The sequence below is a fragment of the Lagopus muta genome, chromosome 1 (assembly GCF_023343835.1).
Source record: "Lagopus muta isolate bLagMut1 chromosome 1, bLagMut1 primary, whole genome shotgun sequence".
Taxonomy (NCBI): Eukaryota; Metazoa; Chordata; class Aves; order Galliformes; family Phasianidae; genus Lagopus; species Lagopus muta.
In genome coordinates this window covers 80,681,834-80,694,351 of record NC_064433.1, presented here as the reverse complement: position 1 = coordinate 80,694,351, position 12,518 = coordinate 80,681,834, and the positions used below count along the sequence as shown (strand labels likewise).

The following is a 12,518-nucleotide window of genomic DNA, read 5'->3' as shown; positions in this document are numbered from 1 at the left end:
TAGGGAAACAACATCTGACGCAGATCAGAGATGTGGTCTAAGAAGTGACATGGGTGGCCAATGTGACAGCCACCTCACCTCACACCCAGCAGGATGGATATGCTGCTGGTGATGGGGCTGTTTTCATTTCCCCTAATACTGTTAAAAGAGAAACACTGAATCATATGTCTTTGACACAGCTCTGACTGCCAGCAAATGCTGCTGCTGTAAAACGGTGTCATATATGCAAAATCTGAGCTATGGGTGCAACAGACTCTCCAAAGCAGAACCAGGCCCAGAATGAAAACTTTAGAACTGAGCACTGAGATCATTCAGATCGCTTGTTCTCACACCTACACCAGCTGTGTTACACATTCACCTCATGCAGTTCCAGCGTTTCATCCACCATGGGTATTTGCTTGAGCCACTGCAAGCTGTCACATCACAGGCACTGAGATCCTTGCTGCCCCACATCCAGATGAAATCAGCTGTCACCAACAAAGAGAAAGCATCTGCTGAATCAAAATACATTTTCTCATCTAGGATCTGAAGGGAAGAAATGATTCACACTGTTCACCAAGCATGGGGGAGAAGGCCGGGTCAAAGCGGGGCTCAGTGCATGTAGATGACGACACGTGTGCCTCCCACAGTGCTCGGTGAGGGAAAGGGAAAGCAGGAAGCAGCATGGAAGAGTTCTCTGCTAATAACAGAGCTAACAACGAAAAGTCAATACAGAGCAAGGAGCTGAGCTCAATAAGAATGCCTAACTGCAGTAACACCGTGCCACAGGGACACAAATCTCCAGTTCTCAGGAACCAGAAACAGATTGAGGAAGTAACACAAACATCGTCCAAAGCAAGGAGGAACAGTGGAGCAGCAGAAGCAGACAGATGGCTCCTGCTCCCGTTGTTCCCAATGTCTTGCTGCTCTCACTTTGTTGCCATAGAGGCTGATGTCTGGGACCCATAACATGATGCTCCGCTTGTGAGAGTGGGTGGAGAAAAGCAAACTCTGTTATTAACAGTTTTCCCCCTGCACTCTCCGTTTTGACAGCACAGCATCTCACCTCTCTGTCCTCTACACATGCCTTGCACCCTGGAATGGTGGCCCTAGCCCACCTCCAATTCATGTGCTCATCCTTTTCTTTTGCCTCTAATTTCAGAACCAGGCTATCCTGCTGGCTCCCATCACAAAGATGAGGGGATGCAGCCTTAACATGCAGACATCACATTCCCAACCTGGAGCAGACACCACAGAGCACAAGTCATGAGGCTGCTTGGTCCATCAGCAGTGGGAAATGCAGAGCAGACTGCAGCAGCACATCCAATGCCTTTCCAGCCAACCCAAAGAGGCTTTGCTTGTCCCCTTCTCCTCCCAGCCCCTGCTACTTCTTCCCACACCAGGTGACAAGCAGCGTTTGCATAGCCCAGAACGATGTGCGTCAGGGAGCTGATCTGGATTGAGAGCAACCTGTCTGCAAAAAGAGAGAAAGGTTTCTTTTCAGATCAGTCCTTCAGACAGAACTCCCCAGTGCCACAGTTTCTAATTTCAAGAGCGGGATGAAGGCAGCTCTTCATTCTTCTGCAGCAGATTAAACGAGCATGTGGCGTTTTCATTTTACCAAGGAGACTTTAAAATAATGGCCTTGTCTTTTTCCTCCACATCGCCATTAATGATCCTTCAGCAGTTTTCCCAGGCCTTTCTGCATGCATCACTAACCAAAAGCACCTAATCAAAAGCAAGGGCATGCATTCACTTCAATATGTCAACACAAGAGCAGCTTGAAAAGAAATAAAGTAAGCAGACACAAATGCATCTTTTCTGGCAAAGTAATTCTGTAGCATCTAATTCCACTTTGGAACACAGAAATTCACGCTGTGACATGGGGTAAATCTTAGATGTTCAACAGCATTAGGCAAAAGCACACACCAGTTGCTACACACCTATGTGTGCTATGGTTTTTGCACACACCCGTGCTCAGCCCCGCCTGCTCCTATCCCAGAAACACGCAGCTGCACACATGAGGAAGGAAAGCCCTATGACCCAGAAAAGTTGCTCCACATCTGGGCTGCAGGTTTGAGGGCTGGCTCCAAAGGGAGCCTGTCCTCAAAGCAAACTTTCTTCCCGAGTGGCAGCTCTCATCTGTCTGAGCTCAGACGAGGCAGTTTCACCATGAAATACACTGCATCAGAACCAGGCAAGGCTGTCCAAACCAGTCAGAGAGCACGCAGGGCCACCTTTCCTTGGACACACTTATTACCATTGAATTATTGTTACTGTTTCCCCTCAGAAATCCGTGCCAATCCTCTAGTAATGTCTTGACCTGCTGCGGCTCTCAAAAGCTGTTAGAATTTGGGGGACAAGTGCCAGCCAGAACCTCTACATTTTTATGAGACCACTAGATCTAAATGAAAACTTTTCCTACTCTCATTCAAATGCAGCTGTGACAAGGCAGGAGCAGACTCTGCAAAAGCTGATAACATCTCCCTGTGCTACATTTGCAAAGCACAGCTCCCTTCCAGGGAATGATGCTGGCTGGCCACGAGCTTGGCCATAGCAAGGAGAGTATGAGGGGGCTGGTGGTTTCAAAGCTCTTCCAGTGAAGTGGCCCTATTTCTGCAGCAAACAACAAAGGCAATAACCAGTGCTGGGCAGAGTGACAGAAAGTGCTTGGGTGCCACTGTGGGAGCTGCAGGGAGTGTGGGAGGGGGTTAAGGGGAAAAGCTGAGCTCATTGCATCCCAACCAGACAACATCAGGCAGGAAACAGATGTGCAGCAAAACACAGAGGGGTACACTGACACCATTATTAATGGCTGATGGGGGAGACTAGGATGTGCCAATCAGACCTGCAGGCTGAGAATAAGGTGTCTAGTCTGAGGCTTTTGGCTTTTGCTGTCCTGATAGCCTATCCTTGCCCATCATACTAAGATGGAAGAGAACGACTCAGCCTTTTTCTGAGACCTATGTGGCTCTAAACAAATGATGCAAAGGCAGATCTGAGTCAGGAGTGATTCCAATGCAAAAGAACAGACTGTCTTTTACCAGCACAATCCTATTTTTATAGATGCTGCAGTCGTTGCTGTTTAAAAAGAATGGAAGTTGTACCTGATTGAGTACCTCGTAACCCAGTTTGAGTCTTCCACGTTAGAAGTACTGGTAGTATTAATCTCAGTTTTTCTTAGTTCCTCTTATTTTAACAGCTTTTCAGCCTTCTCTTGAAACATTCTGTGATATGCCCAAAAGCAAGACTATTGTTTCTGACTATTTTCTTAAGCAGATCAGAATGTCTCGCCTCAGTTAAGGTTTGTGCACAGCCTTGCGTCACCTATTCTCTACTGGCCCACCCATCACTATAAAATAGTTGTCATTAAGGAAACTGGGGTCCCAACATGTGGCTCCCACTGAATTCAGCAGAAGCACTATGTACTTTTGCCCGCTGGACACCTAGATGGTTATCAAGAGGCCAAAATAAGGCTCTAATGTTAACCCTTCAGGGCTAACAACTCGCTAGATCCATTGCAGCAGTACAACACTTTAACAAAGTCTGACACGATGAAATGTTTCAGTAGAGATTTAGCCCTCTTGCCAACAGAAAGACCTGAAAACATAACTCAGATGTGCACTGAAGTTTCAGAAAACAGAAAGCAGTTAAGAAGTCCAGTACTGTTTTTTTTTCATCTCATGATTTTTGTGGTCTGACTCATGACTACAGATGCTTGGGAGCACTGATAACAGCCGGCCCCCATAAGGAGCACAACAACTCTCTGTGTCTAGACCACTGGCAGGAAAAGGCCAAGTAGGGTCAAACGCAGCAGTGACAGGAACTGACTTGAAATGTGGTAAATTCAAGGCAGCCGAGCTTCAAACCAGCCGCCAGACAGCAACATCTGTCCACATCACTGAGCTGGGTCAGGTCTGAAGAGTCATTGTAGGGCTAACAGTCTGTAATCTCCTGAACTACCCCACTGAACCTGCTGAAGAATTTACCTCTACACCACTCTTAAATACTTTGTAAGTCTGACACAGCTTTTACTGTATTATCATAAAGCTCATTACTAGGCTCACTACACTGGGCTCAGCTCATCTGATCAGGAAACAGTGGGATCTCACCACCTTCCATTGAAATACAGCCATCTCTGATGCGGACCAATGCTAGTTATTAAAGAGTTAAATGACAGGAGAGGAAATGCTGATACCTTAAGCAGAACATAACTCTCTCCACTGGAATTTGGCAGGGACACAGGGACTAAGGTCCTTGCAGAAAGCACAAGCCGCTCTTCAACAACCACAAGCATGCAGGAGCTCAAGTTGTGCATTTCCTCCACAGAGCATCAAGCGCACAATGCAGCACCCCCTGTCTGTAACAGCTAATCCCGAGGGAGAAAGCCAGATTGAATTGGCTGCGCTAGAACCTGCTTTCACAAAGATCCACAGCAAACCCTTTCCTGGAGAGCAGCCGACACGCTCTCCCCATCCTCAGCTGCCAGCTTCCATGAGCAGACAGGTACCAGAACTGCCTCCAAGCAGGGAACGAACAGAGCCTGCTTCCACCAATTAAACACACGTAAAGCAGAGAGAGAGTGTTTTGCATCTGTGACAAAACCTCTGCCTGCAGAAGTGCTGGCTTGTCGCTGAGAACAGGCAGGACAATGTAACTATCCCCAAACCAGCTATCTCTCATGCTCTATTGCTCTTCTGATTTTGTTTCATAAAGTACAGGTTGCAAATTCACGACGTGCTGGTGACATCTGAATGTTCATTTCTTCCCAAAAGGCCACCTTGGCACTCTTGGTCACATTCCTACCGATCCAACACAACTTACTTCTCAGTAAACTTCTAACAACCGAGTCTTTCATTTCTGGATCCCACAGCACTGGGCCATGGGATGTGCTATTCAGCAAATAGCAGCACTGTACAAAGGGAAAGGAACTTCACGTCCTCCCTGGTTCTCCTCAACTCTGAAGGAGAAGTAGGTTGGCACTGTGAACCATCCCACAGATGAGACAATGCCCTTCTTTCTTGCACCCAAACAAACCATTTTAAAGAACTGCAGAGTTTCTGGTAATAAAGTTTGCTGTTCTGGCATAATTTCAGCTGCAGTAATTATGTCTCAGCCTTAAAAATCCCCCTTGATGCTCCAGCTGAATATACTGCCTGTACCTGCCTTCCCCATGCTCTTTCTCAGTGTTTCTGTAAACAGCTGTAAATTGTCCCTCCACCACTGCCGCTCACATAAGCACTGAGTGGGGTTTATCTAGCTGTATCTTGCACTGCCAAAGCAATATCAGTTCATTAAGTCTGTTATTCTGGCTGTTTCGATTCAGTGGCCATTAAGAGCTATATAAGTTAAAGGATACAGTAATTGTTACTGTCAGCTCTCAATGAAATTGAATGACTGGCTTTCCCCCATACCTGAATAAATGCATGTATATAACGGTTTATCTCAGTGATATATGCTCTGTCCTCTTCCCAGTGCCGTGGAAAGGACATCCACTACATAGTCCATCCCGCTGCCAGTGCCATTCCTCCTCTCACTCCATCAGCCATGCTCATCAGCAAATGAAAGACCTGATTGTACAGCCCTGCTCGCACAGCACTGACATTGCTGTTGGAAGCTCTCCTGCACGGAGCAGCCTGACATTGGTTAAGTTAACTGACTCCAACTGGCACAGAGTACTAACAGGGATGGGAACAGGCATGTATTTATCTTTCCTTATTCCATAAGTCAAACTCTCTGCTGCTTCTCTCATCCTCCAACCTTCTCCTGGAAAAATCACCGTGCATCCTCCCACAACCAAGACTGACTGCTTCCAGATGAGGACCCTCTAATCTTATCGCAGTTACCTCTTATCTGACTACCATGTTTCGATCTCATATCTGGAAAAACAGCGGTCGGGGGGAGGAGGAGAAGAGGGAAAGAGAGAAGGCAGAGCAGTGAAAATGTTAGCTCAGCTGCCCCTCACACCTCACACCCAGCCCTGCACCACCTCCAGCTTCTGTCCTGCCTCAGTCCCCCAGGAAAAGGACAATACGGGATATGGAACCAAGGACGGGCAGATGGGAAGTCCCCAGCCCCTCCACAGGTCCTGCTGCGCTCTTGTCTCACAGTCTTCAGGAATACTGGATTTGAGTGGGGCAACACTCCTCTGCAAGTCCAGCTCCCTAATGCCTGCCTTCTCCAAGGCCAAGGGGATGGGAGAGGGCATCACAATTTGTGAGGACCATTTGCGTCCTCTCTGGCACACCCTCATCCCTACAAACCGTGCTTCTCAAACAAGACCCATGCAGGCACATCACCACAGCAATCTTCCACTTGTTCATTCATTGTGAGTGCCTGGGCAGCGACTCCACTTCCCACAGATAAAACAGATCCAGGTTGCTTACCCCTCACCTTTGGGAAAGGTTCAGTTTCCAGTCCCGCCAATAAAAACTAAATCCCAAAACCGTGGATGCGCATTCTACTCATCTACAACCAGAGTAAGAATAAAGAGGCATTTACCATCCTGCCCAGAGCTCTCCAGATGCTCCGTCAGGTCACAGCCGAATGCGCTCGCGGCTCCCTTCCTCTTGAGTTTCTGCTTGGCTCCCTTGTTCTTCATGAGGTTAGTCCCAAAAGAGGTTCACCCCCCTCCTGCCTTCCCCCCCAGCCCCTGGCCTGGTGCGGGGTGACAAAAACTGGCTCTTCTCAGACCACCGCCCGCGTCCCGCTCCTGGGAGGTAGCATCGGGGGTCCCACACGGCGTCCGGACAGAGAAATCAACATTAATCCCCACCAGATGTTGGGCTGCTCCGGTGGCAGGGGAAGGTCAGGGTGCAAGGAGGCTGCCCAGCAGCGATCATAGCTCACTCCCGGAAGGCTTCGCATCGAGGGGAAGCGGCTGGTGGACGGGTGCCCGCATCCGAGCTGGTGAAGATGAGGGCAGGCAGTGGTGGCAGTGTGGACTTCTGTCCCTCAGAGCAGCCCTGGGACGCTCTGCAGTCACCCTTCTGGGTTTCCTCAGCCAGGCTGTCGCTGCCGCCAGCCGCAAGCGTCCCGCTCTGGTCTTCCTTCTCCCAGCTTTTGGAGGAGAGCGGGTCCTCCTGCGGGCTAATGGAAAGGGACTGGGGAAGAGCCTGTGCGAGGCTCCTCGCTGGCTCCCCCCCTTCCCCTCCTCCTGCCGTCGGACAGCGGGAGGAATGAGAAACCAGCTTCCTGTCCTGACTCCCTCGCCCGCTCTCCCTCCTTTCCCGCCTTTGACAAATCCTAGGATTATCCAGCTGAAAAAAATGCTGAAAGGAAGTTCGCCGAGGAGGAGCGGAGCGGGAGGGGGAGGTGGAGGGATGCAGAGGACGTTTTTTTGGCAGTAAAGTGCGTTTGTGAGCGAGAGGCTGAGGAAAGGCAACGAGGGGCTGGAGGACGGGGGAGGAAGAGGGAAAGCCTGCCCTGGCCATGGGCAGATAACGGGCTGAGGGAGGAAATCACAGCTCCCTCGGCACTGCTGAGGCCCGCGGTCGGGCGCTTCCTGCGCTGCCGAGGCTCAGCACCAAAAAGGCCTGAGAGGGGCGGCCAAGAGATCCCTTCCACCTCTGGCCAGTTCCTTCATTCCGAGGCATCCCTCCACCGTGGCTCTGTCCCTTCAGGGTATGCCTTCCTCTCTAGAGGCATGGGCTGGGATTGGCAAAGCATGAGACGGGAGCATAAAGTTGGGAAATGAAAGACGGAGAGGCGGGAACCGTCCTCCCTCCTCCCTGGCTCTCGGCAAGCAGAAACAGATGCCGTTCCTGTGCTGTACAGTCAGCTCTCAGAGAAAGCTGCCCTTTGCTGAAGAAGAGATCCAGAGCCAGGAAGCTGCATCACCCAGGAGTGTCAAGAAGGAAAATGGGGCAGCTCTTCCATCTGCGCCAGCTCCTGCACCCATCCAACACCTCTCTTCGTTACACATATTTTGTGAGAGCAGTCCCTTACTCTTTCCCTGTATTTTCTCTCCCAGAAACTCAGAGCTCCTTCCAGGGCTGGGGATGCCAATGGGATGCGTGCTCCATAAAGGGAGGCAAAACTTGTTCTCCAAGAGTTTCGCTGCCCCCTCTTGCCCCATGCCATAGAACACTGTGGATCTTGGTGGAAAATGAACCAATAAAAACAGCTCCTTGCAGCTTTTCACTAAAAAACAGCTATAATCAGTCCAAGAAGTTTAGGTTGTTGTTGTTTGTTTTTGTTTGTTTGTTTTTTTAAGGAAATTTGGCCAGGAAACAGTGCAATGGACTCCCTCAAAATCCCTCCTGCCTCAACTCCCACCAGCACAGAAATCCGGCCTCCTCCCACAGGCCCACACCCCTTCTGACAAGCTTTTGACAATGTTTCTCAGATAAACCAATTTCCATTGCAATCCTTCTGCTGCCAAAATCCTTTCAGTTTCTGTCCCTTTATGTGGTGACTTTTTTTTTTTTTAATTAATTATTCCTCAAAAAGGCTGAATGTTATCACATTGCATGTGAGGAGAAACTCCACCAGTCCTAGTGAAGGACCTTGAGCAATTATAAATCCTATTGTGCAGCTTATCATTGTAATTATCACCAGTATCCCTGTTTTATAGCTGGCTGACTGAAAGATGATTTGCAGAAGGGTATCAGAGAGAAGGTATCTTGCCTGTCAGCTCCCACCCTCCTGCTCCTGAGTTCTTTCCACAAGCCCGATGGCTGTTCTCAGGAACCCTCCAAGCCCACACAACACTTCAAAATGACTTGAATCTATCCTGGGATTCTCCCAACACCTCACATCAGGATCTCTCCCTGTAACAACATGCCGCCAAACCCATTGCGTGCCACAGGACATCCTGCCTGCCTGCCAAGGCTTCCAATGGGTCAGACAGACAACAGGACACTCAGAGCTGGGTGTCTCGCCTGGCCGTCTTCTGTAGGAAAAGAAACCCATCTCCTTGCCCTTTTTGTGGGAAGCACATCCTCTCACTGACATCTCACATGATGCTGAGACCCAGAGCAGCTACACCACTGGAAATCACCATGTCATCTTCTTCAAAGTCCAAAACGCTGTGGGGGTAGGCAGTGTGAAAGTGGAGTCATGCCACGATGTGAGGAGCACCAGAAGAGGTTGGGCCATGAGGGTGGCTTGTGTTGCAGCAGGACAAGGTTCAGCACGAGGACAGAAGGGATTGCCCGGAGAGCCCAGGCTGGGAAGAGGAGGTCAGGCAAGGTAAGTGAGAACCAAACAAGGGAGGCTTTACAAACTAAGCATTTCATATCACAGCCTGAAATCAGTGCTGAGCCAGGGGATTTTTCTGAGGGAAAGAGGCAATGTTCTCCTCCACAGAGGAAAAAATAAGATGCCTGGATTTGTGCAGTCTGGGAGGCAGGGAAGTCTGCAATAGCTGGGGTGATCAGTGGGGTTAAGATATAGTTCAGTGTCCCTCCTGGAAAAGCTTTCTCAGATGAAAACATGGTAAAGCCAGAGAGGAAAAGAGCTTGGGCCAGATGCATGGAAAGATAAAAAGGAGTCCAAAGCTGAAACAGCTGGCAAAAAAATGGGGGAATTTTTATCCCACTTTAAAAAAAAAGAAGGGGGAAAAAAAGTGAGTCTGCCAAATAAAAACAATACCAAGCCAAGCAGGAGCTCTCACAGGAATTTACAGACAGCATGATGGCATGAAGGTGGGCTGGTGGGCCACCTCCCTACCAACAGTGTGCTCACCCTTTGGCCTGCAAGCCCCCATGTGTGTACGGATTAACACAGCATGGGTAATGACAGTGCTCTGCCTCATCCACACCGGTGGGGTGTTTGTAATCCCAGAAGCAGCCAGAAAGCCTGGGGAGCAGCCTTGGCCATGAGGCTTCTCCTCCTCCAGGCCCAGCCTGTTGCAGAGGCCTCATGCATGCTATTTCTGGTCACCCACCTCTCTCCTCCCCACTGCGTTTCCTCCATCGTGTGGAGCTCTTCCCTACCCATGGCTTTGAAATCTTCACCAACCTTCCAGGCGCCGCGCAGCACAAAAGGGCGGCTGGGGGTGGGGGGGAATGGAAGGACCAGGGGGTGGATTCCCCTAAAAATAGCCTTGCTGAGTACGACTGTTTTCCTGACACAGACGGGTCATTGTTAGACCCTGACACGCCAGTTCAACCTCCCTCCCCTCCCCTCTGCACACTCTTTCCTCCCCTGCCCCTCTCCATCTGGGTTTCCTGCCTACTCCCATCACATTGTGAAGCCTAAAGGCTGGTGTGGAGGCTTTTGTTTCTTTGGGTGCCCATCAGAGCACAGATCTGGGGCTCCCTTTGCCACAGGGCACCTACCGCTTCTGATTCCTAGATCCTCCTAATCCCTCAGTTCTACTCGCATTTTTTACTCCCTTGCTCAGACCATAAACTTGCCTGAACGGTGATGGTTGCTTCATTCTGTGTTTGTACAGCATCTAGCACAGAGGACCTCTAATTCTTGACTGGGGACTCTAATTGCTCTTTACTTAAACAATATGAAAACCATTATAGAAAGCTTTATGTTTCCCAGTGCAAAACTCCATTGATAGTGCAATAATATGCAATAGTATTATACAGAAAACGTTCAGAGAAAAACTCTACCAGGCCAGACACACAGCTAGCAAAGGCTTCTTTCTCAGAAATGTGCTCTGAGCCTTCTCCAAGCATCTTACCAAAGATAAGTTCAGTGAGGCAGGAAGGCAACAAACTTCATTCCATGGAGCCATTCCAAACACACATGCCCTCTCATAAGAATCTTGCCAGCAGTTTTTGGATAACATGGAAGAGGCAGCCCTGTGCTGAGTACAAGCAAAGCAGCACGTCACGGAGAGAGGTGATTCCTCAACACATTGCCTCAATGCAAATGAGCATTCCCACCAACATGGGAATTTTTTGGCCGCCTTTTTTCATAGAATCATAGAATCACAGAATCATAGAATGGCCTGGGTTGAAAAGGACCATTGATCATCTAGTTTCAACCCTCCTGCTGTGTGCAGGGTCACCAACCAGCAGACCAGGCTGCCCAGAGCCACATCCAGCCTGGCCTTGAATGCCTCCAGGGATGGGGCATCCACAGCCTCCTTGGGCAACCTGTTCCAGTGCATCACCACCCTCTGTGAGAAAAACTTCCTCCTAATTTCTAACCTAAACCTCCCCTGCCTCTGTTTAAAACCATTCCCCCCTGTCCTATCACTATCCACCACTGTAAACAGGCGTTCCCCCTCCTGTTTATAAGCTCCTTTCAAATAGGCCACAGTGAGGTCTTCCTGGAGCCATCTCTTCTCCAAGCTAAACAATCCCATTTCCCTCAACCTTTCCTCATAGGAGAGGTGCTCCAGCCCTCTGATCATCTTAGTGGCCCTCCTCTGGATCCACTCCAAGAGCTCCATGTCCTTCTTATACTGGAGGCCCCAGGCCTGGACACACTACTCCAGATGGGGCCTCACAAGAGCTGAGTAGAGGGGAACAATCCCCTCCCTCTCCCTGCTGGCCACCCCTTTTTTAATGCAGCCCAGAACACAGTTGGCTTTCCAGGCAGCAAGTGCACACTGCTGGCTCATGTCCAGCTTCTCGTCTACCAGGGCCCCCAAGTCCTTCTCCAAAGGGCTGGTCTCAAGGAGATCATCCCCCACTTTGTATAATACCAATTTTCCCCAATTAAGTAAGCAAAGAGGCCTACACTAATTGAACAACTTCCTCAAAGCTACTGTGTGAGTCTATAGGAAAGCAAAAAGCCAATTGACAGCATCTATGAATGTGGAAAATACTTTAAATGGAATCCCATCACTCCTCATGTGCTACCAGCCTGTGAGTACAGGTGATAACCAGGATCTCAAGCATAGCCAGCATCTCTAGGAGCTGAGAAAACATAACATGGAAAGAAAATCCTGTCTGTCTATCACTTCATACAGCCGTTGCTTAATCACTGTGTCCAACTGCTATACTACAGCCTAAAAGAGAGCAGATGACTTTCAGTATCTTTTCCTTCACATTTGTATCTCGCTGGTTCTAGGAATTTCACCAGTGTTTACGTATAGGCACTGTTCTAGCAGAAATGAGAAATCTGTAGAACTAGAGGTCTATACCATTTGAAAACGAAACTATTTAGTCTCTCCTACATTCAGTTCTGACAATCAACAGCACTGCTAGAACACAACAGAGATCCCAATGCTTAGAAATTCTGGTTAGCACAGCTACAGCCACTCAGAGAACACTGGCACCAGCATCCTCTCCACTGCCTGTATTCCCACCCTCTTATTAACAGGTCTGCCTGTTGCACTGGGAGAAAGAAGTTGTGGGTTAGCCACAAAAACAGCAATTCATTACAGTTCCTTTATTTTAATGATGATGCTAGGCTAAGGATGGAGAAATAGTCCGTATTGTAAGAGATGGGATGGAAGGAATGTATGGGTTTACAGAGGTGTTCACTCAAGCAATAATCAGTTCTGATCACTTTCTCTAGAAGAGAAGAGCCATTTTGTAATAATCTGTTGGGAAAAAAGAAAAAACATTGCTCAAAAGATGCTCATTATTTCAGGGAAAAAAGCTAGCCTGTTATGTGCTTTTTTAAGA

The 12,518-nt window shown here is 48.9% G+C and overlaps 2 protein-coding genes across 3 annotated transcripts in view; one reads left to right on the top strand and one right to left on the bottom strand.

The window, feature by feature from the left end:
* The window catches only part of ARHGAP31 (Rho GTPase activating protein 31), a 55,753-nt gene extending 48,065 nt beyond the window's left edge, over positions 1 to 7,688 (bottom strand). Inside the window, exon 1 of the mRNA XM_048933742.1 lies at positions 6,481 to 7,688. Within this exon, the coding sequence (XP_048789699.1) occupies positions 6,481 to 6,580 (100 nt within the window). The 5' untranslated portion in view covers positions 6,581 to 7,688. The remainder of the gene's footprint in view (positions 1 to 6,480) is intronic.
* A 908-nt stretch (positions 7,689 to 8,596) lies between these two features.
* LOC125688130 (galactosylgalactosylxylosylprotein 3-beta-glucuronosyltransferase 1-like) overlaps positions 8,597 to 12,518 on the top strand; it is a 70,637-nt gene continuing 66,715 nt past the window's right edge. Inside the window, exon 1 of one of the 2 annotated variants that reach the window (XM_048933750.1) lies at positions 8,597 to 9,171. In XM_048933750.1, coding sequence (XP_048789707.1) covers positions 9,040 to 9,171 — 132 coding nt within the window. In that variant the 5' untranslated portion in view covers positions 8,597 to 9,039. The remainder of the gene's footprint in view (positions 9,172 to 12,518) is intronic. The other variant, XM_048933754.1, reaches the window with a different exon arrangement.